Below are 26,543 nucleotides of genomic sequence, written 5' to 3' on the forward strand. Positions count from 1 at the left end.
CACTATCCCACGACACCAAACTTCTTCATCTAGAACCCACGCGGGGTAAGGATTAATTTGTATCCCGCCACCCCACAAGGCACAATTGCCTCTTTGAATAACAATGTGGGGTAATGTGATTAACTGGCTCCAAAAAGGGGTTATAAAAGAAGTGTTATTGACTTTTTAAAAAATTACAGATCATTGATCGTGTTGAGCAAAACAAGTTGTGACTTTGATTTTTTAGAAAATTCAATAACACGAGCTTTATTGACCCCTTTTTGGAGCCAGCTTAGCCCCGTAGACATATATGTGATTAGAGGATAGCATGACAGATTATTGACAAGATTTTGTATAACACGAGGGTTATTATGAAACAATGTGACATTTTATTGATAGGATTACACCCGTGCGGGGTGAACTTATGTTCTCCTTACAAGCACCCCTGCTATCCCGCAACACCAAACTTCTTCATCTGGAACCCGAGCTAGGTAAGGTTTACTCTATATCTCGTCACCCTGCAAGGCATAATTACCTCTTTCAATAACAGTGCGGGGTAACTTTTTGAGCCAGTTTAGCCGAGCCCACTTTAGAGGATAACATGACAGATTATTGACAAGATTTCATATAACACGAGGGTTATAATGGCACAACATTCATGCGGGGTGAACTTTTGTTCTCCTTACAAGCACCCCCGCTATCCCACAACAACAAACATCTTCATCTAGAACCCGCATGAGGTAAGGATTACTCTATATCCCGCCACCCCGCAAGGCACAATTGCCTCTTTGAATAACAATGTGGGATAACATGAATGGGCCGAGGTTAAACTGGATCCAAAAAGGGGTTATAAAACTTGTGTTATTGACTTTTTCAAGAATTACAGATCGTTGATCGTGATGATCAGAACAAGCTGCAACTTTGATTTTTTAGAGAAGTTAATAACACGAGTTTTATAACCCCTTTGTGGAGCCAATTTAGCCGTATACACATGAATGTAATTAGAGGATAACATGACATATGATTGACAAGATTCCATATAACACAAGGTTTTAATGGCACAATGTTCATGCGGGGTGAATTTATGTTCTCCTTACAAGCACCCTCACTATCCCACGACACCAAATATCTTCATCGAGAACCCACACGGGGTAAGATTTACTCTATATACTGCCACCCCGCAAGGCACAATTTCCTCTTTCAATAACAGTACGGGGTAAATTTTCAAGCCAGTTTAGCTGAGTCCACTTTAGAGGATAACATGACAGATTATTGACAAGATTTTGTATAACACGAGGGTTATAATGGCACAACGTCCATGTGGGGTGAAGTTTTGTTCTCCTTAAAAGCACCCCCGCTATCCCACGACACCAAACATCTTCATCTAGAACCCACTTGGGGTAAGGATTACTCTATATCCTGCCACCCCGCAAGGCATGATTGTCTCTTTGAATAACAACGTGAGATAACATGAATGGGCCGAGGCTAAACTGTCTCCAAAAAGAGGTTATAAAACTCGTGTTATTGAATTTTTTGAAAATTACTAATCATTGATTGTGATGAGCAGAACAAGCTACAACTTTGATTTTTCAGAGAACAACTTTGATTTTTCAGAGAAGTCAATAACATGAGTTTTATAACCCCTTTTTCAAGCCAATTTAGCTGCATACACATGAATGTAATTAGAGGATAACATGACAAATTATTGACAATATTTCGTATAACATGAGGGTTATAATGGCACAATGTTCTTGTGGGGTGAACTTATGTTCTCCTTACAAGCACCCCTGCTATCCCACAACACCAAACATTTTCATTTGGAACCCATGCGGGGTAAGGATTACTCTATATCCTGCCACCCCACAAGGCACAATTGCCTCTTTCAATAGCAACATAGGGTAACATGAATGTAATTAGAGGATGACATGACAAATTATTGACAAGATTATGTGTAACATGAGGCTTATTATGGCACAACGTCCATGCAAGCTGAACTTCATATCTCCTTACATTCACGTTACCCCACGCTATTATTGAAAGAGACAATTGTGCCTTGCAGGGTAGCGAGATATAGAGTAATCCTTACCCCGTGCAGGTTCCAAATGAAGATGTTTGGTGTCGTGGGATAGTGGGGGTGCTTGTAAGGAGAACATAAGTTCACCCCGCACAGATGTTGTGCCATAATAACCCTCATGTTAAACAAAATATTGTCAATAATTTGTCATGTTATCCTCTAGTTACATTCATGTTACCTCGCGTTGTTATTGAAAGAGGCAATTGTGCCTTGCGGGGTGACGGGATATAGAGTAATCCTTACCCTGTGCGAGATCTAGATGAAGATGTTTGGTGTCGATGGATAGTGGGGGTGCTTGTAAGGAGAACATAAGTTCACCCCACATGGACGTTGTGCCATTGTAACCCTTGTGTTATACAAAATCTTGTCAATAATCTATCATGTTATCCTCTAATTACATTCATGTTACCTTGTGTTGTTATTGAAAGAGGCAATTGTGCCTTGAAGGGTGGTGGGATATAGAGTAATCCTTACCCCACACGGGTTCTAGATGAAGATGTTTGGTGTTGTCAAATAACGGGGGTGCTTGTAAGGAGAACAAAATTTCACCCCGCACAGACGTTGTGCCATAAAAACCCTCGTGTTAAACGAAATCTTGTCAATAATATGTCATGTTATCATCTGATTACATTCATGTGTACACGGCTAAATTGGCTCCAAAAAGGGGTTATAAAACTTGTGTTATTGACGTCTTTGGACATGTAGTGTCACGGCTTAAACACTTCGTTGGTGAGGCAGCCACCAAGGTTCAAAATCCCTGCTGGGCCATTGTGCTCACAAGGCCTTGTGCCTTCGCTGGGCTATTATGCTCACGGATTTGAACAAGTGAAGTGTGGGGATGAGGTCCCCCGTTTGTGGCCTCACTAGTTTATAGCTTTGGGTCAAAAGCATTCACGTGGAGCTGGAGGGCGTGTCGTGCCAACGTCACTAGTCACGTTAAAATTTTTACCAGGCATAGTTTAAAAAACAAAAAAAACTCATGTTATTGACTTCTCTAAAAACTCAAAGTTGCAACTTGTTTTGCTAATCACGATCAATGATCTGTAATTTTCAAAAAAGTCAATAACATGAGTTTTATAACCCCTTTTCTGGAGCCAGTTTAGCCTTGACCCATTCATGTTACCCCACACTATTATTCAAAGAGGCAGTTGTGCCTTGTGGGGTGGCGGGATATAGAGTAATCCTTACCTGTGCGGGTTCTAGATGAAGATGTTTGGTGTCGCGGGATAGTAGGGGTGCTTCTAAGGAGAACATAATTTCACCCCGCATGGGTGTAATCTTGTCAATAATCTGTCATGTTGTTCCATAATAACCCTCGTGTTATACAAAATCTTATCAATAATCTGTCATCTTATCCTCTAATTACATTCATGTTATACAAATTTTTGTAAATAAACTGTCATGTTATCCATTATTATTGTGTATACAATCTCAATATGTTTGTTGTATAAATAAAAATTAGATTTTTGTTTAAGTGTTTTTTTTAATCTATGTGCCTAATCTAGTTTGATCTAGCATGTTGCATCGAGAGCATTTTCTTTAATCATTTTTGTTAGTGTAGGAGCTTAACCAATTTTTTGTAAGGATAACGTGACAGATTATTGTCTAAGTTTCCATATAACATGAAGGTTAGTATTGGATAACATGACAGTTTATTGACCGAGTTGCCGATAACATGAAGGTTAGTATTGGATAACATGACAAATAATTGATCGAGTTACCGAATAACACAAACATTAGTACTGGATAACATGATAGATTATTGACATACCACACAACATTATTATAAAAAGGTTATTATACACGGGGATAATGTGATAGGTTATCGATTGGGTTTCCAGATAACATAACAGGTTATTGACACATTTCACAACATCGGTGGTTTCCTTATGATATGGATGCTATCCTTACCACATGTGGTCTCTTTTGAAAGCAATTTGTTGCTATGGAATAACGGGGCTAAAAAAAGTTGATATAAACTGCGTGTTATTTTCTTGCCAAGGCATTCAAAGCTTAAACACTAACCCTAAGGGACTTAGGAGGCCAAGAGAGCAGAGACAAAGGCAAATTTTTTTAGGGTAATAGATTGTGCATAAGATTGTGTATTTTTTTTAGGGTAATAGGTTGTGCAGTTTTTTTGTTTTTTTTTGGGAAAGAAACTCAAAATTTAGGACCTTGACAAAGATAGCCAAGAGTTGCCCTTTTTTTTCAAATTTCATCTACAACAAACTCTTCATTTTTTATGATCAAGTTCAACAAGGTTATTGATTTCGTTCATCACCATTTGTTAGAGATTTCAAATGTCAGACTTCTAAAACTTGAATCTAGTGACATCAACTAAACAAAGTTTACAACACCTTCCAAACATATCTATCAAAGGGAAGACATATCAGAAAGCCACATATAACCATTCATCATATTTAACCATGTATAACCATATAGCCATGAGAAAGCCACATATAACCATGCATGACCATTTATCATATAAGACATATGAAAAGAACTGGATACTGTAGTTTTACTTTCAAAACCCAATTCACAAACTAAGTTAACTATTTTTTTAAATGAAACAAGGTTAGTCATAAGTGGAAACTATGATATTGAAGAACCTGGGAATGACTTCTATTTAGAAATAAAACCTTATGAATCTTTGTGAATAATGACCTACAAATATCTAATTAGAGCATGTGGATTCATTTTCATTTTCCTATTAAACATAAACATAAATTAGTTTATATGATTATATCATTACAATAAGTACAAACCATTAGTAAAATTGAAGGAAACGATGATATAACTTTTACCAACTACTATTAGTTTATTTTCCACATTGAAGAACATAAGATATGTTCTTCTAATCTATCATAGTTAAATATATAGAGATCACATAAAAAAGCCATGTTATTACAATTCATATGAAACCTATTGAAAAATCCATGTATAACCATTCATCATCCATAAAAATTGTTGAAAGAACCATTCAACCTGTTTAAATGAACTCAATTTGTTTTATTGAAATAACAGTTCAATAACTATTCAATATATCTTCCCATAAATAGTTTGCATCATTACTGATTTTTTATTCAACAAAAGTCATTAATATACTTTTACAAAGCTTCATAACATGCCATTAATATACCACTACTACTAGCAAGGAGACTAGAAGAGAAGGTCTAGTCTGGTGTTTTCCCCTGCAGGGATGGATTAAGGCTAACTTTGATGGGGCCTCTAAAGGGAATTTGGGTAAAGCTGGATATGGGGGCATTGTCAGGAATTTTGCTGGAAGTTGTCTTAAGGCGATGGCTGGTCCTCTGGGGAATCAGACTAGCCATTTTGCTAAAGCCTCTGCAGCCTTGAATACCTTAATTATAGCCAAAAATCTAAATTATGATAAAATATGGCTTGAGGAAGATTCACTCAATATTATAAAGTGCTTAAAGGGGGAATCAGAGCCTTCCTGGTCTATTGAAAATATCATCATGAAAGCTAGGGAGATCATTGCCAGTTTCAAAGAAATTATTATTCAACATGCCTTCAAAGAGCAAAACAGTGTTGCGGATTGCTTAGCGAGTACTGGAGTCAACTCTGACTCCTAAATGATTTGGCACGAGGAGGATCTCAATTTAAATATCAAAGAGTTCATTAGAAAGGACCGTTATACGGGGAGAGAAGGACAATTTAATCATGACAAGTAAAAAGCATCATTTATGCCTTGTTGGAAAGGCCATCATTACTTGGCGCTATGACAGATCTTCTATTATCTCTAATAAATTGCCGCACGCTTTGTGGGTTACTCAATTTGAAAACTTGAGCAACATCGGGAAAGAAGGTTATAATTTGCAGAGAAACATAGCAGATAGCCCGTATCCGAAGATGGGAGGAGACCTAAGGCGGGAAGAACCAAACAATACGTCGACCTGGAAAGCGATGCCAAAAGTCTGGGTGAAATTGGAGAAGTGCTCTCTTACCAGCTTCATGGAGAAACTTGAGGACTATGACAAAGGTAGGGTTAACTTAGCTATTTCCAAGATTTCTGAAAATTGGTCTAATGGCTCTTTTAAACTTTATGGAGTTAAGTTTAAGCTGGACGTTGGGCTCATTTCCACTGTGACCGAAATGCCCCACTCTGGGCTTAATTTCTTTTGAGACCTTAAAGTCTCCAACAATGCGGTTAACCCGTTCCCGCGAAAAGAGAAAGAGAGGGCTAAAATTGGCAAGGCTACTGGGGGCTACTACGAAGCTGCAAATATCAAGAAGTTGTGGGGCTGGGTTCTGAATGCAATTATGGAGTACATCATGGTTGAAGGTCATTTCTCCAAGACCCACACCTACCACTTCATGCTCTTAAACCATTTCAGACACAACAAAAAGGTATCCTTGCCCTACTACCTTTTTTGGTCCCTCTCCAGGTCCCTCAATAAACACAGGACTAACCCTTTCAGCCCGATTCTCCACTACGGGCTTCTGCTGCTCATTTATGAGCATTGCAAAACCCTCGCCCTGTTGGAAAATAAGAGGATTTCTGCCTCTTCGGGCAAGAGAAAGATGGAAGAGGGAGAAACTAGCAAGGAGAAAGCGTCCTCCAGCAAAAAAAGGAAAAGCATCCCTGGGTTGGAAACAGAGGACATTGTTAAGGAAAGCAACGGAATGGAGACGGATGACTCTGATGGTGAAGACAGCTGGAAAGACGAGGAGTTGGGTAACGAGGAAGAAAGTGCCGATAATGAGCTTGGTCAAGAAAGCCTTACCCTCAGTGAATGCCCTGGTAAGGACAACAACCATCTGATGGAAGAAGCGGAACCCAAGGATAACGAGGAAACCAGAGTGAATTCTGAGAAGGAAATGAACAAAGACTTTGAGAAGGACCTCACTCTGGATAGGGATAGTGAGGACAAGGAAAGTGCTAGTAAAGGGCTTATCTTAGATAACCTCAAGAAGCTCTCTGAGGCTAGAATGGATTTCAATAGATGGACCCACGAGACCCTAAAAAACTTGGATAAGAAAGGGATAAAAATAGATGAAAAGAGGGAGGATGAAAACAGAGAGCATATTAATTGCAAGCAGGAAATGGAGAATAAGGTAAAATCACTGGAAGAGGGAAAAGAAGCGATGAAAAATCTGATGGGAGTTATCCCAAGTATCCTCTCTGTTGTCACTAAAAACCTGGAGGACATTGCCAAGGTCGTTGATCATACCTGCACTCCTAAATCAGTTGTGGATCTTGACCTGGAGGAAGAGACCATCCAGATTGGAAGCGGTGATGCTACTCCGGTGGGTGGTACTGCGAAGAGAACTAGGGCCAGTATCAAGAAAGTTGTGGCTGCTTCAACAAAGGATCCCCCTAACTTCAAAGATAACATCAAAGAGTTGTATGAAATCAACAACACCCTAGCTAAAGCCCTAGAAAAAATCTGAATGCTTGAAGGCCTGCTGGCTTTATGGGGCTTTTTTGGGTTTTCTTCGGTTTTCCGCTGGTTTTTTGTGGATTATGTTCTTTTCTGTTTCTCGTAGCTTTGTTGTTTAAGTTCTGCCTGTAAAGGGTTTCGGGCCCCTTCAAAACTTGCTTTTTCCTTAATCAAAAACATGCCATTAAACTAGTTAGTTAATTTTTTTTGGTGTTTCATGTCTACCTCATGCCCCGCTTCTTGTTTCTCAATCAACATCTGTTGTCTACACAATTCTAGCTCCAAGTCCACATTCTTATCGCTCAGCTCCATGAACTTCTTAGTCAGTTCAGTGCATCTCCTTTGCAACTCAGTAATCATCCCCTTCAGCCTTTCATTTTCAACCTCGGTCAATTTGAAATGTCTTGGAAATACTTCATTTTCCAAACATTTTCGAGGACAACCTGGCATAGCAAGCCTATGAAAAATGTTACCCCATAATATCCATATTTAGTATTGTACTAGAAACATCCAATGTTGAAGCATGACAACATTAATAATTAATTTACAAAGCACTATGCAATTTATAAATTGCATCCTAAAAGATGAAATTCAGAATAAAACATGGTCATAACATAAAGCTATCTAGTTGTTGTTGTTGTTGTTGTTTTCTTTTCCTTTCAATTGCCATCGATGCAGATTACTTTCATATCTATGTTCAAGATGTCCATTATCTCTATTTTAACTCTTAGCTCCTCCTTAATAAGTTTAGGGCTTACCTAGTTTATAGGAATTTGCAGCAACTTCTACAACTATGTGAGCTGATATTTTTCTGATATTTTGAAATGGTGGATATATGAGACCCTTCTCTATACGCTCTTTAATTACTTGTTGAGCTAAAGCTTGAGATATTACACAATAAAAAGTCGATGTTTATGTCATTTATATTGAGCATAATCCAAAAGGTTTCATGCATAGGATTTATATAAAATTAAAAAAAGACTTACAAGTTGCCAATAACATATCATCATGGACATGAATTACTCTTGACATGACCAAGCCTAAACCAAATCCAGGGAAGATATATGCATTATTCGCCTGCAAATAATTAAATAACAAATATAGGCTCAAAGGCTTCTAAATGGTATATTGACAATTATGATGAGTACCCTCCATGGATGGTAACTACCAAAAAAATCATAAAATTGACAATGCACCTTTCCCTAACAAAATTGAAATTACGAAACACTTGAAAAGATGTTACAAGTGCTTGTAAAAGTCATATTTAAATAGGGTCCTATAGCATATCACTAATTCAAGCTGCAATGATATAGTTGGGGTGTTTTGTTTCTCTTTATTTGTATGTCTCCTTATACTTTAATTAATAGCACCTTTATTCGACTTCTAACAATCAAATTCTTCCATTCATTTGCATCTGAAGTTGACAACAAACTACTGCATAGTGAAGCTCATTGACATTTGGACTATAATTAATCAAATAAAAAACTTGATGGGGTAACATTACTCAAATTGTCCCAAAGTAGTTATCATTTTTTTAGCATTAAGATTTCTACAAATAACATTTCAAATTAAAGATGATAGGGTTAAAAAAATTAAAGGGGGACTGTGATTTATGAGAATTTTGAGTCTATATCTACATGCATTCTCTCCAAGATTTGATTTGATTAAGGAATTGATGAAAGAACCTTTATGGATCCAAACCTAGAAGTTATGAAATGATGATTAAAAGAAGTATTCAAAGTGAATGCCAATTGCTTAGGTGGTATTATATAGTTTTGTGGCTACACCGAATAAGGAATTGGTTTCACATGCTAGAATTTATGCAAGAATTGATTTGACCAAGCCTAATCATCATGCAATAAATCACAAGTTATTAGTGGGTTCAAGGGTAAAGAGTTTGTTTGCATATTGTTTCAAATTTTGGAAAGTAAGTCATGTAGCTAGAAAGTGTGAGAAAGGAGTGTTGAAAGGAACCTTAAAAAGAAAATTCAAAAAAAATGGTGGGAAATACCTTAGAACCCAAATGCACATATGGATTCTAGTAGGAGATTAAAAGGGATTAAGCCTATAGCTCAAAAGGATGAGAAGAAGGGAAACATAAAGGTTCTAGAAGTGAAGGAGACTCTAGCAAGTAAGGAGGTAGAACTAAGGGAGGTAGTAGGAGAGGAGGAGGAAATCCTTACATAGTCTTAATGTAAGATGCTCTAGATGTTGTACAATACACATTCTCTCATGAATTCTCCTTAAAAATACGTGCAAACAATAATGAAGACTCTAGTCTGAGTGAGGTCTAACATGTCTTGATTCTATATACATAATTGTGATTAAATGATATATAATGAAGTCAAGTTACTTTATTTTTTATTTGAGGGTTATATACAAAATCATTCGTTTAGCAATCTAATTAGAAACTGAAGGTCAAAAATGACACTTTTGTACCAATGACGTACATAGAAACACATACTTAGGGTTGCATAGCCTTATTATGTTTCCACCCACTACCAACTGTTTTCTGTCGATACACACATTTACATATATATACACATAAATTCACATTGTCGTGTATATATGTATGTTTGTGTGTGTGTGTGTGTAGAGAGAGAGAGAGAGTGACACACACACACACACACACACACATACACACAAACATATGTATAATTTGTTGACTAAAGAAATGGAACACAACACTTGAAAAGTTAAAGAAAGCAAGCAACCCACAATTGACATGTAAAATAAAGTCCTCTACCACAAGCAACAACAAATTATATAAAACCATAATCTTTTACAACATTTTATTGTTATTTTCTAACTCTTAAAATATTGGACCCTATCATGCAACCTTTCAACAAATAAAACAATGGAATTGTGGTTCATTGGCACAAGAAAACATTGGATGCTTTCAAACCATTTTAATTTTTCCATATAAAAAACAAATAAAATTAACATTTCCTCTTTCATAGCTCTGCTCACTATGACAAACTGGCACATATAATTAGGCAAATATACATACCTGTTGACTCTTCTTCACCCAACCACCACTTAGACAACAAACCTTGGTTTCCTGACATGTCCACTTGAACACTGCAAATGATAAAAAAATTTGATGGTTAAAAACACACCACTTTGTTATCCATCATCACCTTGAGTTATAGCCAAAGAATATTAAATCAAGGAGTAAGTGTTGATTTCTGGGGAGATTACTCTAGTTTATTAAATTGATCTACCCAAAATAGAGGAGAACTACTCAACCCCAATTGTGAAACAAGGGGGTTTCTATTTTTCTTTAGAGGCCTTTTTGGGATTAAATATAATTTAAATTATTTAATTGACAACGTATTAGAGAGGAGAAAGAGTAATTTATAACATTTAAAATGAAAAATAGATTTAATATTTAGATGAATCATCCACAACCAGATTTTATTATCAACTTGAAAAATAAGTTGATAAAATTTTCATGAGTACAAGGCTGCTTCAACATCAATTATATTACTTTTTCTACTTAATATTCTAGAGAAAAGGGTATATTTATAATAGTACAAAAGAAATAGCAATTGCTTTTAAGTTTTAACTGCTACAAGAAACAAAGTCTTGTATCATGTCCTTTTTTAATAAGAAAATATGCAATTCCATTGTCATTAGTCTAATGTTTCATCTCTATATATTTGAAAATATAAAAGGTTTTGATTAGTGATTCTAATTGGAATATTTTGCAGCTTATTTATCCATACTGTACAATTCAAATCTAAAAGCATCTATGCAAACATAAAAGTTTCATTCGATAGGAATAAGCCTCTGCATTTTAGATTTAGGGATAAAAATCTAGTTATGAAATAAGTGACCTAAAATCGTGAATGTGTTGCAAAAGATCCCAACTTCTCATGCCAACACTTCCACAAAAAATGGAACCCATAATGATGCATTATAGAGCTAATGGTGTATGCTAATTTAAAAAGAACTTGAATCTACCATGAATGGTTGCAATAGTTAATAGAAGTTTCTCTGTAAAACATCAATAAATGTTTGAATATATTTGAACCATTTCATAAAGAGATTCGTAATGAAGTTTATATTGTTCAGGAAAATACAAATCTGAAAGATAAGTTGCAACATATTGACAAAAATATCTTAATAAGCACTTTACATGTTATAAAATTTGCCTCTACCAGTAACAAACTACATGATGGACATCTTGATATTGCACTATATATCATAAACATCAAAACACACACTAATAACTATTGCTAGAATCAATTGCTTGTAGTTTTATTCATGTACCCAATCTGTTAAAAGCAGTTCTACACAAAAATCACCAAGATTTCATCTTACACTTCATCATAGAACAAATGGACATAATTTGAATTAGGGAGACACAAAACTGCAAAAATACATTTTTCTTTTCAAAATCAAATTCTTACTTTACTCAACTCTGCATAATCTATGGCAGCCCTGCCTTAGACTACCATAGGCTTATTTCAGATCTAATTCTAACTGGATCAACACATACATACAAAATATGACAAACTGGATTAACACATAAATATAGAAAATAAATTTTGTGTTATGCATTAGGGTTTGAACTTACCATTGCCGCCAAAACCTACACTCCAATCTTAACACCTCCCGTCCACCTTTACGCTATAATCCCTCCTCCTTGCACCAAAAAAACCCTCATGTTAGCAATTGATATCTGTAAACTGTACCGCTCATATTATGCATGTGGGTTTGACCTCACCTTCGTAGCCACAAACCCTCTTGTCCAATTTTGATGCCTCCCGCACACCTTTGTGATACAATCCCTCCTCCCTACACACAAAATTGGAGGTATGTTAGCAGACTCAGGAAAACCCCAAGGAGTTTTTAAAAAAAAAATCATACAATGCACATGTTTAGCAGGGAAGAGGCTATTCGCATAGACAATCATTATGAAGAAATGGAGTTGTTGGAAAAATAAAGATCACTTTCCCTTGAGGAATCTGTCTACAAAAATGGTTGTATATGAAATTTATATGCTTCAGTTTATTCAAGCCGAGAATTTCTGCAGGAAGCCTCCCGTTGAAGCCATATCTTGACAAATCTAACCATGCCAACTCTCTCAGATCACCAATACTTGTTGGTACTTCCCTCACTCTGTGATTCAACCAAAACCTCCACCTCTAGATTATTTCTCTCGACCTTTTGGTGGACTCAGGAAAACCCCAATGAGTTTAAAAATAAAAATAAAAATCATACAATGCACATGTTTAACATACCTCGACTGGATAGCAAGCTCTTCTTTGCGGCAACCACAACTCTCCTCACTCTATGATTCAACCAAAACCTCCACCTCCAGAGTATTTCTCTCGACCTTTCGGCTCTCCCTCGCTGGACACAACTATTCTGCCTCCAAAACAGTTTTTGAGGCTTTTTTAGTTTACACTTGACATTTCAAATTTTTGGACACATGTGGCTACAAATTGTAGCCGTGTTCGTGACCGTGACTGTGAGAGTGATCGAAAAATGTTAGTAGTGTGCAAATGCTTTCTATCAACTACAAAATGACAACATGCCTCCATGTCAGCCCGATGGTGGGTCCCAGAACGTGTCTCATGGCATCATGCGAGGGCATGTGATTTTGGAGCCACATCATGACATGGCATGTCGTTTTGGAGCTAGAATAGCTACAGTTGTGAAGGTTTGTGCATGGATACAAGTGAAGATTGCATTAATAAAGTGAATTAAATAATAAATCAAATGTTTTTTCAAGATTAGAAACTATAGTGATAAAAAAATTTAGACAAAGGATTGATTCATACTTGACAAACTAATTGAAAAATTATATATCAAACACCATTATATTTCCTATGACATATATTAATAAAACACTAATTTTTGAAAATTCATCTATCAATATATTTAACCATATATTCCACAATTTAACACACCCACACATTCGATATAAGATTTATATCATTCAAGAGATTGTTTTTCTATTCAATATGAGAGCACAAGTCTATGATGATACTTATTTGGTTGAGAGATTATTTTTCTATTCGATATGAGAGCACGCATCTATGATGATACCTATTTGGTTGAGAGCTAAAGATCAAAGAGAAACCATTCCACTAAATTAGTCCAAGGTACAATCTCAATCCGATCTCTTATAAATCATACCTTTAGAAGGTTTTAACCTTGATAGATAACATAATCAAACAATATATCATCATCCTCATTAATTGTGTTCAGTCAATTGAATTACAACCTTTGATCTATGAAAATATTAAAAATTACAAACAACTAAACTAAAGATCATTTACAAAACTGCGACTATTCTCAAACATTAATTTGTTGAATATTACCGTTGACTGTTGACTTTAATGTTTAAGTAGAGCGGTAGTAAAGCAGAAGGGCAAATAGGAATAAAAGAAAATTCGTAGCATCGTAAAAAATTTGCAACACAAATTTAAAGCTATCTAAGATCGAGCAAATCTTACGCTTCGTTGCGGTTTAGGTTTGTATGTCTGAGGGTCAAATTACGGAGACTACAAAACCACTTCATTTCAAGAATAACTGTGGATTTACGACCATAATAACAATATCTGGTACAAATTTTCTCTCATCAGCTGCCTCGGACGTTTCCTGTTAATGCTTTGTACAACTTCCAAAAACCCTCGAATCGCAACTAGGGTTTTTGATTTCCTTGTGCAATATAGACAGTATGTATATTTCTGAAGAGGTTGTCAAGGATTTTTTCTTTTCTTTTGAACCTATATTCTTAATGTAATTGCAACTAAATTTTTGCGTCTGGCTTGCTTAGTTTGGGCATTTGAAATCGAGTATGTGAGTGACTGGCATGGGTATTTTCTTCTTAGATTTTAATTGATACTAAGTTTGTACGTTATCTTTGCAGTTTTTACAGAGAGTGCATCGAAGTTTGAAACAAAATAGTTATTAAAGAGGTTTTGTTGTTTTTGAAGTCTTTACAGTATTTTGTTACTATTTTTTATGCGCAGCAAAATGGTGAACAAAGATGACAATGGTGGGGAAGCTTTGGAACTGTTTCTCAAGATTGGCCTGGATGAGCGTACTGCCCAAAATGCAGTCGTTAATTCAAAAGTCACTTCCAACTTAACAGCCGTCATTCGTGAGGTTTGTATATCTCAATTGTGTAAACCATAACGGAGTTATAACTTACGACTTTAAGGCGTTTTCTTCTGCTTTAAAATTTAAAATGATTCTGGGTTTTAATTACCCAGAAGCTTTAATTTATGTATGTATCGGTTATCCCCTTCTACGAAGATGCGTTAAAAAGGACTCAATTTCTGACATTACACAGCTATCCCTGTGACGGATACTCACAGATACAGATTATGAAGACTAAAAATGTTTAAGGATATATTTCACTTTATTTACCCATGATGAATTCTATGCATCAACTAGTACTCAAACCTAGAACCTTACCATGCCTATGCTCGTTGTGTTGGTGTACCGAGCTACTAGCGCCTTTGTGATTCTGGGCATGCCTTGTTTTCTTCCATCAATCAGTGTCACTTCCAAAAAAGTGATTGCATTCATACAGATGAAATTAAATGTGTTAGAAGAAATATTTTTGGTCTCTGTTTTGAACTAGGTGATGGCATATCTGACTTAGTTTGTAGACCTTTAGTTTAATTTATCTGTTAAAGAATGCAAATTGCAAGTTCATTTCTGGATTATGTTGGTTTTATTTGCAGACTTGGAGACAGATTCCTAGGCTTAATTATTTTTTTCCATAAATTTAGTTTTTGTCACTCATAAAAACTGTTTGAGGAGGTAGGTGGCAGAATCACTGGATGAATCTTAGTAATGCTTGGGGTTAAGGCAATGTCGTTATCATGTTTATGTGACAGGACAATAAAAGTGTAGTCCTTATCATGAGGTATTTGGTGTAATATCTATGGCATATGTGTGTATATTGCTGTCATTTATTTCTGGTTACCTATCTTAATCGAAGTCTTAGATTGTCTTGTGACACTCCATGATTGATATGGTTAAACTTTATCATATCAGTCCTCAACATAAATATTAGCTTAAACTATCTCAAATTTAGTCTCAAGAACAGAATATTACCCAACTGTAGTAGATCATTTCTTCGAGAATTTTGAGAGGCACCGTCAAAGCTGGCCTTGCCGAGAGTTTGGCTTGCCTGAATAATCTTTGTATGTCTTCCTTTTCAAAAGCTGTAAATTATTCTCTTAATTTGCCAGACAGTGTGACATGGTGTCAATTCAGGTTATCAGCATTGGGGACACAATCCTAATATAGGCCTGCCAGATACAATTTGCAGACAGATTGTAATGTCCCCTACTAGGAGTAAGCCTGTTTCCCATAATTAAACATACATCACCATCATTTATCATGCCTTCAATCAGATTATTGAAACTAGAGAACAATTAATTATTCATAATACAATCAATAGTTATTATATTTAGGCCCCATCCTTACTTCTTTCCTAACCTTAATGGAGGACGGGGATTTACTGTCATAGGGCGCTTGGAAACCAGTCTACAAGTAGGCTCCCTTGAGGTTTCAGTATTCTGTCCATACCCCATCTCGGTCTTACCTATCTTGTGAGAATTTACTCCGCTTCTCCCTACACATACCAACCTATCCTCTCGAAGGCAATAGTGAATGATTAAAGAGTAGGCCATTAATATAATAGTCTTTCATGTATTATATATATATGATCTATTATTATTAACAAATGCAATTCTTATTGACAATACTTCCTTATATGTATTCATACCCGAATAAATATAATAACTTATATTACAGTTATATATATTTGCTTATTATTCCTTATAGAACACAGACATAACATAACATAAATGTAAACAAGCATATGATCATGAGTAAGATACAACATACCAATCTTCTGTTCTGATAATGATAGTATTTAATTCTGATTTCTTCTTTGATGCAGACTTAACGTCTTTTTCCCTGATCCCTTCGATGCCATAGACATTAGTCTTCATACCAAATTATTGGTACAATGTGTAATGACTGTATATCTGAAATTCTGATCTCTTATATCAGATTTTGTTCTCTTGTTTGATGATTTTCCCTATATTCCTCCATTTGTAATTTATATGTATACTTATCAAAGAGTCATACCCTGTGAGCATTGATGAGACGTGTCTTCTCATTGCATTCCTTTCCTTAACTTAAACCACACCTTATAAGAAACATTCCTAATAATAATTAAATCGCAGCTATTGATAAATGCACTAATATCTCATCATTTGGTGATTATAATAAAATCGCTCCTAGTAAGATCACACTTATTCTTAATAGTCCAACACTGTATTACACTCACTGCATAGCACTCTTTCTAATGAAGTCAAATGATATATTACAGTCACTGCCTTATAATGATCTCTACCACTGTCTCTTTTAAATGTGTTTGTTGAAAAGCACATAGAAAATGCTGAGGTGCGGAGGGAGTTGAATCAGTATTTTAAAACTTTTTAACACATGAAACTAAATAAAAGAAAGATAGAGCAAACTTCAATAAGGAGAACACCAAATTTCACGTGGAAAATCCTTTTTAGGTAAAAATCCACGGTAGATCAATAGCTTTCATGAACAAAATGGGCACTGACCTAGATTACACAAGTGAGCGCCAACTCAATGAGAGCACCAACCCTCCTAGAAGCACCAACTCCGTCCAGCTGAAGCACCAACTTCAGTTTTAACATCAAATGTAGAACTTAAATTTTTTTTTTTGAGAATCCTCTAAGCACTTCAAACATCATACACTCGACCTCCTTTTAAGCAGCATCAAGTAGACCATCACACAAAATATGATAATCTTATGTACCAATTAACTCATTTTTTTACTGCTATCACACATATTCTCCATGAAGTTTCTATGTAGAGCCAAACGATATAACAGAGAAAAACGATATAACATCCTTTTCTTTTGTCTCCTACACATCATTCCACCCACAAAATAGAGTAGTGTCACACTAACCTCACACCATATCCGCTGTAAAATAACTTCTCCAACACAGAATCACATATGCTAGTCAACACGTTTTCACAGCATAAACTCAAAAACGTGATAGATAAAAAAATTGTGTTGAATTAGCGTATACTATATACACATCCAAAGTCTTCTCCCAAGTAAAAACCTGATACGAAGAACAACACATCTTCAAACAGAGATGACAAAAATCACTGGCCTCTTTATCCATGATCTCATGTATTATTCAAAAAGAATCTATGTCGGCAGAAAAACGTTACAAAAGGCTTGAAGCCTGTGAGAATCTTCTTCCACGCATACAAGGAATCAACAAATACCACATTCGGTTCATAAAGGTCTGAAACTTTACAAAAAAAAAAAGCCGCCCCACTTTCATAGGTTATTGCAACTTTGTAGGCCATTACACCTAAGGATACAAAAATTAAATAAAAGTAGAAAACATTTCCAACAAAAACACCTATTATTAAATTTTGACGCAGTCCAATAAAGTGTTGAAAAAATATGGTATGAAGGCATACTATGTCTAGCTGCCATTTTTAAAACGATCGCAGCCCATAATAAAAGTAAGTTTGCCTCTTTTTATTGATTGTTTGAAGAGTCAACCTTTAAAGGATGACATGGCAGATACTCTTGACTTGGCACAAGAAAGTAGACAGGCAAGCAGGTTAAGTGGACAAGCAACCAACTCAAGGAGACACCCAGGCAGCTCAAGCACACAACCAAGTAGCTCAACCAGGTAATCAAGTAGCTGAAGCAAGTGAGCAACTAGCTCAAGCAAGTAATTGAATAGTTGAGAAAATTTGATGAATAATCAACAACTTGACTAGTATTTGATTCCAATTCTCTTTTCAACAAACCTTTGACATCAATGACAAAATTTTCAACAAACTCCCCCTTTGTCATTGATGGCAACTCCATCTGCAACTAAACTGAAACCAAAACTGCTCTGAAATAATGTTGCTCCCCTTGACTTACTACTCCCCCTTTGACATTAATGACTGATATCAACTTGCATAACTGAAATGGGGCAAAGAATATGACAATAAAAACTCCCCCGAGTCATAACAACAAATCAAAGATGGATTGAAATAACTCCTAACTTCTCCCTCAAAAATTCAAAGTTTCCTTTGGTAGAGGCTTAGTGAACAAATCTACAATTTGCTCTTTAGTAGAAACATATTCCAACTTAATTTGCTGATTATTAACTTGTTCTCTCAGAAAATGATACTTAATAGGAATATGTTTAGTCCTAGAGTGCATAACTAGATTTCTAGAGATATTAATAGCACTTGTGTTGTCACAAAAAATAGATATAGGATGGTCTTACTCTATCTTAATGTCCTTCAGTGTTTGCTTCATCCATAGAACTTCTGTACAACAAGACACTGCCGCAATGTACTCCGCTTCAGCTGTAGATGATGAAGTAGAAGCTTGCGTTTTGCTTAACAAAGATACAAGACAACCACCTAGAAAGAATGCACTTCCACTTGTGCTTTTTCTATCATCAACAAAATCATCCCAATCTGCATCTGTATAAGTTGTAATTGTAAAATCAATACCTTTAGGATACCATAACGCATAATCCATAGTACCTTTGAGATACTTAAAAGCTAACTATGCATTCTAATAAAAGAAGCAATAGTTACACTAAACAAACTACGTTGACAACTAAGATGACCATTATAGAATAGATTTAATATTATTTTAATACCCTCCCTAATGGTCATCGTACTCAATACCCTACAGAAGACACTGCAGGTCTTTTGATAACAAATGCAATGCAAAGAACATTTTGTTGCTACGAAGACCCTCCCAGGAACTGCAAAATGTTAATGACCAAGAGTTCCAAAAGCTGTCCAACTTGATGTAATACTCACACGTGAGTTATAGAACTATCACACGCGAATTATAGAAGCGAAAAATCCTGAGATCATGATTTTGAGGAAAAACGGGCAAACCCTCTAAAGAGCAACAAACACGATTTTAGTAGAAACCACGAAAACTTTTGCAGAAGAGTACTGAGCACTGTTTGCTCTAGCAACTCCAAAACAGATTGCAAGATACCATGGTTGCAGATTTTTGCCCAGCAATGCCAGGTGCGACCGAAAACAATCTGCAACAAACCACGATTTTTGTGGGAAAAACCGTCAAACCCTGAAACAGGAATCCTCCAAAAGAGAATTCATGATTTTCTAGGAGAAAATCGAAAACAAACCAAGAAATTTGAGGTTACAAATCATCGTTTTTGTGGAAAAAAGGGTAAAATCCAGATAATCAAAATCCCACGCAAACTTTGCGAATTACAAATGATAATTTTTAAGGATAAATTATAAACCTTGCGAACAATTTTTGAGGAAAAAATCATGAAAACCCACAAACAATTTTTGAGGAAAAAATCGTGAAAACTCTAAAATGTTGCATGGCAAAACACCATACATCACGTGGCAAAACCCTGATTTTTGAGGAAAAAATAAAGCAAAATCCTCCCATGATTTGTTGTGGAGAAAAACCAGAAAACCCAAAAAAACATTTTTGTGGAAAAAATCAATAAAACCTAGAAATAAATTTTTTTTTAAGGGAAAAGTCATAAAAACCTGACAATAATTTTTAATGGGAAAAAATTAGAAAACCCTTCATCGATAGCTTCCATGTTGCAGAAACCCTAATTGTGCCAAAAGAAACGCGACCCAGAAAAAAGTAGTTTAGAAGAGATTTGGACCGCCGAAGGAAACACGGATCGCAAAAAATTTGCCAAAATCGTTGTTTAGAAAGGTTGTGTGAGGGAAAATAATAGGCATTGCCGTGTAAAGACGTAGGTAGAAGGAAAAACAAATTCGTAACAAAAAAAATGTCGTGCCCCCAGTAAAAAAGTGAAAATTGTGCAAATTGTGCCGCCCACCCCAAAAAAACTTGATGTAAAACAAAATGCAGAAGTTTGACAAAGGTTGGCATCGAAAAATCACGCTGGAAGCACGTAGATGCGAAAAATAAATCACACCGCTTAGAACCCACTGAGCAGAAAAACGTGGGTGGAACAAATCTTCACGACCCTCTTTACGCAACCCTGCCAAAAAATCTGCGCACAAAATCTTTCTTTTTTTGAAGTCCGATCTGAAGAAATTAGCCCAGTAAAAAAAACTGAGAGGTAGTAGTGGTGGCCACAAAATCGCGCCGCCCAAAAAAAAGATGTCGCAAAAATCTGCAAAAGAAATCTTGACGCGAAAATGCCCTCGACCTTGCCCACAAAATTAGATGCCCATGAACTTGCAAACAGAACTTCAAATTATAGCTTAAGAAAAAGCCCACGAAATTTGCAAAACCCTCGAAAACTTTTAACAATTTTTTTCATAAAAATATTGATTAAAAAATTTCAGGTAAGGGCTTACGAATTTTTTTATTAAAAAATTCGCCAAACTCTATATAACCCCATTGACCTGCTTTGATACCATGAAAGATAATTGAATGAATTATTTACGAATATACAATGTATATAAAGGAATTACAAGACGGTGTTCTACAAAAACGGATTGTTAAACTAAAGCTTCAACTTGAAGCCAGAAAGCCAAAAACGCTTAAAAAAGATAAATAGCTAATAACTTAAAAGTTAACTATGCGTTCTAATAAAAGAAGCAATAGTTACACTAAATAAACTAAAAAGGACAACTAAGTCGACAACTAAGATGATCATTATAGAATAGATATAATATTATTTTAATACCCTCCCTAATGGTCATCATTCTCAATACCCTATAGGTTGTTTGATCACAAATGCAATGCAAAGAACACTCTGCTGCTATGAAGACCCTCCCAAGATATGCATAATGTTAATGTCCAAGAGTAGCAAAAGCTATCTATTGATGTGTTTTTTACGCACATGCAAACACAGAATAAAATACCAAGGTATCTTATCCTCTCTTGAACAAAGTTATTCGAATGCTGAAGATTTGCCTAAGGATCAATCGAAATAACTCCAAGGTTCTGGTATGTAGGGTCTCTATGTGTGGATAAGCTCTGTTGGTATGATGTGATTATGTTGGATTCACAAAGGGACTTACGTTTGATTGCCTGAATGCTTAATTTGCTGGAACTTGAGTCCTATCTACTAGCTAGGAGACAAAGAAATGACAAAAGATACAGGGTTTAGAGAGTCTACTCTAAGACCTAGAATGTAAGAAAATAGATGAACGACTAGGTGGAGTCCTACTGGGCTAGGTCTCATCATCAGATTGAACAATTCGACACCAGCTCAGTGCAATCTTCTAAGGGACGTTTTGGATATGTTCAAATCATTTCCATCAAACACTGATCACCATCCAAGTTAATGCATGAACAATGGACGTATAACAATTTGAAATTAAGCTTTTTAATGCTAGTTGACCATGCAGGGCACACTTACAACCAGTAAGAGGCTAGTGGTATGGACTAAAGGATTCCCCACAAATGCATTCAACCAATTCCTCCATTCAATCTAATTATCTACCATCTAATATGAAGATCCAACAAGAAACCATGCGTATTGCAAGAAACAACACATTTCACCATAACTTCAATGAAAAATGAAGTTTATTTCACACTTTTGGGCAACAATCTCTTGCCTTCTCCTCCCACTCTACTCTAATTGCTATTTTATTCACTATTCTTCTGCTACTGACTATTCTACTGACTATTAACCTTTACAAATGAAGAGGTAGAGCTTTATATAGAGAGCTCTTTACATTTCAATGGCTCTGATTAATTTACAATGAATGGCTAGGATTTTAGGATGAAAACCCTAATTAGGGATTGTTATAACAAACTCCTTTAGCAAATGAGAAAATTACATTTAGTTTATGTGGACCAATGATAGTCGAGGGTAGGTACATCGGAGTTTGTGCCTTCGTGCATAAGTGTGGTTCATCGAATTTGGTCATTCTGATGTGGAACATTCTGATTGGAAGAATAGTGACTGGGATGCCACCTTGTCCTATACTCGTGTTCTGGGATGACCTTGGTTGATCTTCCATCGTCCTTGATGTACTTGATGAACCTTTCCTTGACTCTCTTGTGTTTGGTGAAGCTTCCTCTTTGATCTTGTATAGTGGTGGTAGGAAGTCATGGTCAAGTCACCACTCCTTCTATGGTAGCTCATATCGCCTCGAAATGTTTGTATGATCTCTCTTCTGATATCTTGTGATTTCTCCATGTGATAGAATGAGGACCTTGAGGATAGCTTGCTCTATTGCTTGAACACTTGAACTCTTTCAACTTAGAAGCACTTTGAGTCTTCTTTCACACATTTGAAGTGTCCTTGATGATGATGAAGCTTGAAGAGATGCTCTATGTCCTTGCCTGATCTCCCTCCAACTTGATCTTGTTGATCTGTAAAACAAACAAAAGATGGTGTTAAGTACATGATATATTCATGGCATTTATCACTCCAAACTATCAACAAGAAAACACTTAAATCAATTTTGCTTGAAGTTGGGAGGAAAGGGCACACTTTTTGAGCAATTTGCTCCTGTACCTTTGGAAGGGACATGAGTGATTCTAAGAAATGCATCAAGTTTAGACAGAAATTGATCAAGGCTTGCTCAATTCATATGATTTTTAGGAGACTGATGATGTTGCAAGGTTTAAATCATCCTTGAAGAGGCCTCCAAGACATTTCTCTTATGACTTTATGCAAGGTACCTTCTTTCAACACAATGCGCTCTTGTACCTTTGGAAGGTACATGCCTCTAGGAAATTCACTCCTGTCCTTTGGCAAGGTACATGAGTGAATTGGCCTTCTTAGCTCAATTCATGCTTGAACTTGATCCTCATTGCTTTGCTCCTTGATTTTCAACCCCTCTCCTAACCAATTTGACCTAGAAAAGGGTTTACCTTAGGTTCCATAGCAAGGTATAGGGCTTTTTAGGAGAATTCGCTCTTGTACCTTTGGAAGGTACATGAGCGAAATCCTCATTTGCACTCAAACTTCCATCACTTCCACAAATTTGCTGGCTCAATCTTCATGTTTGTGCATGTTCAAAGGCGTGGTCAAGATGATACCTTGTTAGACAAAGCCTTAAATCAAGAATTTGATCCAATCAAAGGGCAAGGCACATGCTTTAGTAAAATTCGCTCTTGTACCTTTGGAAGGTACATGAGCGAACTAGGAGATGTTCCTAGTTTTCTCACCTCTTTGATGAAAGTGCACTTAATCCTTAAGATTTGTATGAAACTTAGAATGTAGCAAAGCTTAGGTCACCTTCAAGGATGCTCTCAACACAATTTCATTAGCAAAACACTCTCTTTAAGAAATTTCGCTCCTATACCCCTTGGAAGGGACATGAGTGAATTTCTTCCTTAGCCCAATTCATACTTTTCCTTTCAAATCACCTTAAGCTTGACTTTCAAATCCTTCTTTCACCACAATCAAGTCAATTTGCTTCCATTATTACTTAAAATGAGATTAGTTCAATGGCTTAGGTGAGGAATGAAGTCCTTTTAAGAAATTCGCTCCTGTACCCTTGGAAGGGACATGAGCGAATTCTTCTCTTAGCTCCATTCATACTTCATTTCATGTCACTTCGCCTCAATCTTGATTTTTGATTCCTTCTTTCATCACAATCATGTCAATTTGTCTTTAAACCTGCTCAAAACAAGATCCATTCAATGATTTAAGTGAGGTAGAAGGTCCCCTCAAAGAGGTTCACTCTTGTACCCTTGGAGGGGACATGAGCGAATTAGGAGCATTAGGCTTGGATTTGAGTCAAACACTCACTTTTCACCCTTTCTCACGTTGCTATCACCTTGAATCATGCTTAGAAGTCACCTTAAGCTTCGCTTGCTTAAAATTTGGGGTCAAACATCTAGTCTTGACAAATTCGCTTGTGTACCTTTGGAAGGTACATGACCCCTAGTGAAATTCGCTCTTGTCCCTCTAAGAGGTACAAGAGCGAATTTGGCAAAATTGCACAAATTCTTTACATTTTCATCAACAACTTTTTTTCAACTTACTTTCAAAGGCATACATGAACCAATTCCCTTTCAATCAAGGCCTAGGAACACAATTTTGACCCAAGTAAGAAGCAAGAAGGGAAGTCTAGGAAAATTTGCTCTTGCTCAAATTCTTAATTTCTCCTTCAAATTTTAAGTCCAAATTTGCTCAAATTCATCCCCCAAGGTGAGTTCAATTTAGTCCTTCTCGAAGCCCTAGAGTGAGATTTTCATCCAAAATATGAGCAAAAAGGGAGTCTAAGAAGAATTCGCTCTTGTACCCTTCGAAGGGACAAGAGCGAATGTGATGTTCTAGCTCACATTCCAATCTCTTTGTCAAATTTCCAAGTCTAATTTTCATGGTCATACTCCTCCAAAGTGGGAATGAATGAATTTTGCATCAAACAAGGCCTAGCAATGAAGTATTCCATCCAAATTGGAGCAAAGATCTCTCACTTGAAAAATTTCTCCTATCCTCCTTAGAGGTACAGGAGCGAATTTGGTCTTTCTATCCAAATTCTTCATTCTCCATTATCAAAATTCATTCAAATTCATCTCAAAGGGAACACCTAGCTCGATTTCACCTTAGATGAGGGTTTAAAGCAAGAGCTTCGCTTGATGTTAAGGCAAAAGAGGCTCTTTAAGGGATTCGCTCCTGTCCTCCTGAGAGGTACAAGAGCGAATTTGATGCTTTCAATCAAATTCCTCTTCAATTTGCCAAACATTCAAATTTAGACCTGGTCATTAGGCGCTTACAAAGGATAAATATGTCCATTTCACATCAATCGAAGCCCACAAGCAAAGAACTTCATCAAACTAAGGCAAGAATTCCCTCATGTGGAGAATTCGCTCTAGTCCCTCAAAGAGGTACAAAGGCGAATCTCTCTCTCTTCTTCAAATTGCCTTCTGTTACCTTAATTTTCTTTCTCAAGCTTGGTGATTGCAGTCGATCTTTGCTTCATCATTCATCAACCATGACAAATTGAAATCCTAAAGGGGCTCATGATGACCTTTGCTCTAAAAGCTCATTCCTTGATTCATATCCTTGACTGACTCCAATTCAAATCTCTCAGGCAAGACCTTGCTAAGACTTATCCACCTAGACTCCTGACAAGATGCCATGAGTCTCTCATATTCTCAGTCAAAGCTTAAAACCTAAAACAAGTCCTAGGGTGACCAAGAGGAGGCCTTTAGAAAGGAACCCTAATGTACCTGACTAGGGCCACTCACTAACTCATCCTATCCTAATGAGCCCTCTGGCAACTCTTCAATGCAAGGATTAATAGCAAAGACCTAAACGACCAAGCTAAAAAAACTAACCCTAGAGAAAAAAAAGTGGGGGTCCCCATTTGCAATGGGGCGATGTGTGAGAACGTCACAACACTATCCAACTTGATGTAATCCTCAGAAGCTTGAAACCACGATTTTGAGGAAAAATCGGCAAACCCTCCAATGAGCAATAGACACGATTTTAACAAAAACTGCAAAAACTTTTGCAGAAGAGCACTAAACACTGTTCGTTCCAACAACCCAAAACAGACTGTAAGATACCACGGTTGGAGATGTTCGCCTCAGCAACTCCAGGTGTGACCCAAAACAGACTGCAACAAAGCACAACTAAAAAGGTAAATAGCTAAAAACTAAAAAACTAATTATGCGTTCTAATAAAAGAAGCAATAGATATGCTAATCAAACTAAAAAGGACAACTAAGTTGACAACTAAGATGACCATTATAGAATAGATATAATATTATTTTAATAACATCTGCTGTCCCATGTTGAACACTTGAAGATGCATTTTCAGAATTTACATCTGCTGTCCCATGTTGTACATTTGAAGGCGTATTCCTAGAATTTGCATTTGTTGTCCCATGTTGTACATTTGAAAGTGTTTGTTGAACAACACTTTTTTCTTCATCTACTTGACAACTACCATCATCATTTTGTGCCTTGTCGTAAATGTTAGCATCTTCATGAATCTTCACATTAGCACTTTCAACAATCTTGCATAATCAAAGAAACGGGACTCGGACTCGGCTCAGACTCGGCAAGGCCGACTCGGACTCGGACTCGGACTCGGGACTCGGCGTCCGACTCGGCTCTAGACTTGGGACTCGGCGTCCGA

At 36.4% G+C, this 26,543-nt stretch overlaps 1 protein-coding gene across 2 annotated transcripts in view; it reads left to right on the top strand.

The window, feature by feature from the left end:
• Positions 1–13,850: 13,850 nt before the first annotated feature.
• Positions 13,851–26,543, top strand: part of LOC131067960 (glutamine--tRNA ligase) — a 97,173-nt gene continuing 84,480 nt past the window's right edge. The window contains exons 1-2 of one of the 2 annotated variants that reach the window (XM_058003129.2): positions 13,851–14,150; positions 14,448–14,583. In XM_058003129.2, the coding sequence (XP_057859112.2) occupies positions 14,080–14,150; positions 14,448–14,583 (207 nt within the window). In that variant the 5' untranslated portion in view covers positions 13,851–14,079. The remainder of the gene's footprint in view (positions 14,151–14,447; positions 14,584–26,543) is intronic. The other variant, XM_058003130.2, reaches the window with a different exon arrangement.

The sequence above is a fragment of the Cryptomeria japonica genome, chromosome 6 (genome assembly GCF_030272615.1).
Source record: "Cryptomeria japonica chromosome 6, Sugi_1.0, whole genome shotgun sequence".
Lineage (NCBI taxonomy): Eukaryota > Viridiplantae > Streptophyta > Pinopsida > Cupressales > Cupressaceae > Cryptomeria > Cryptomeria japonica.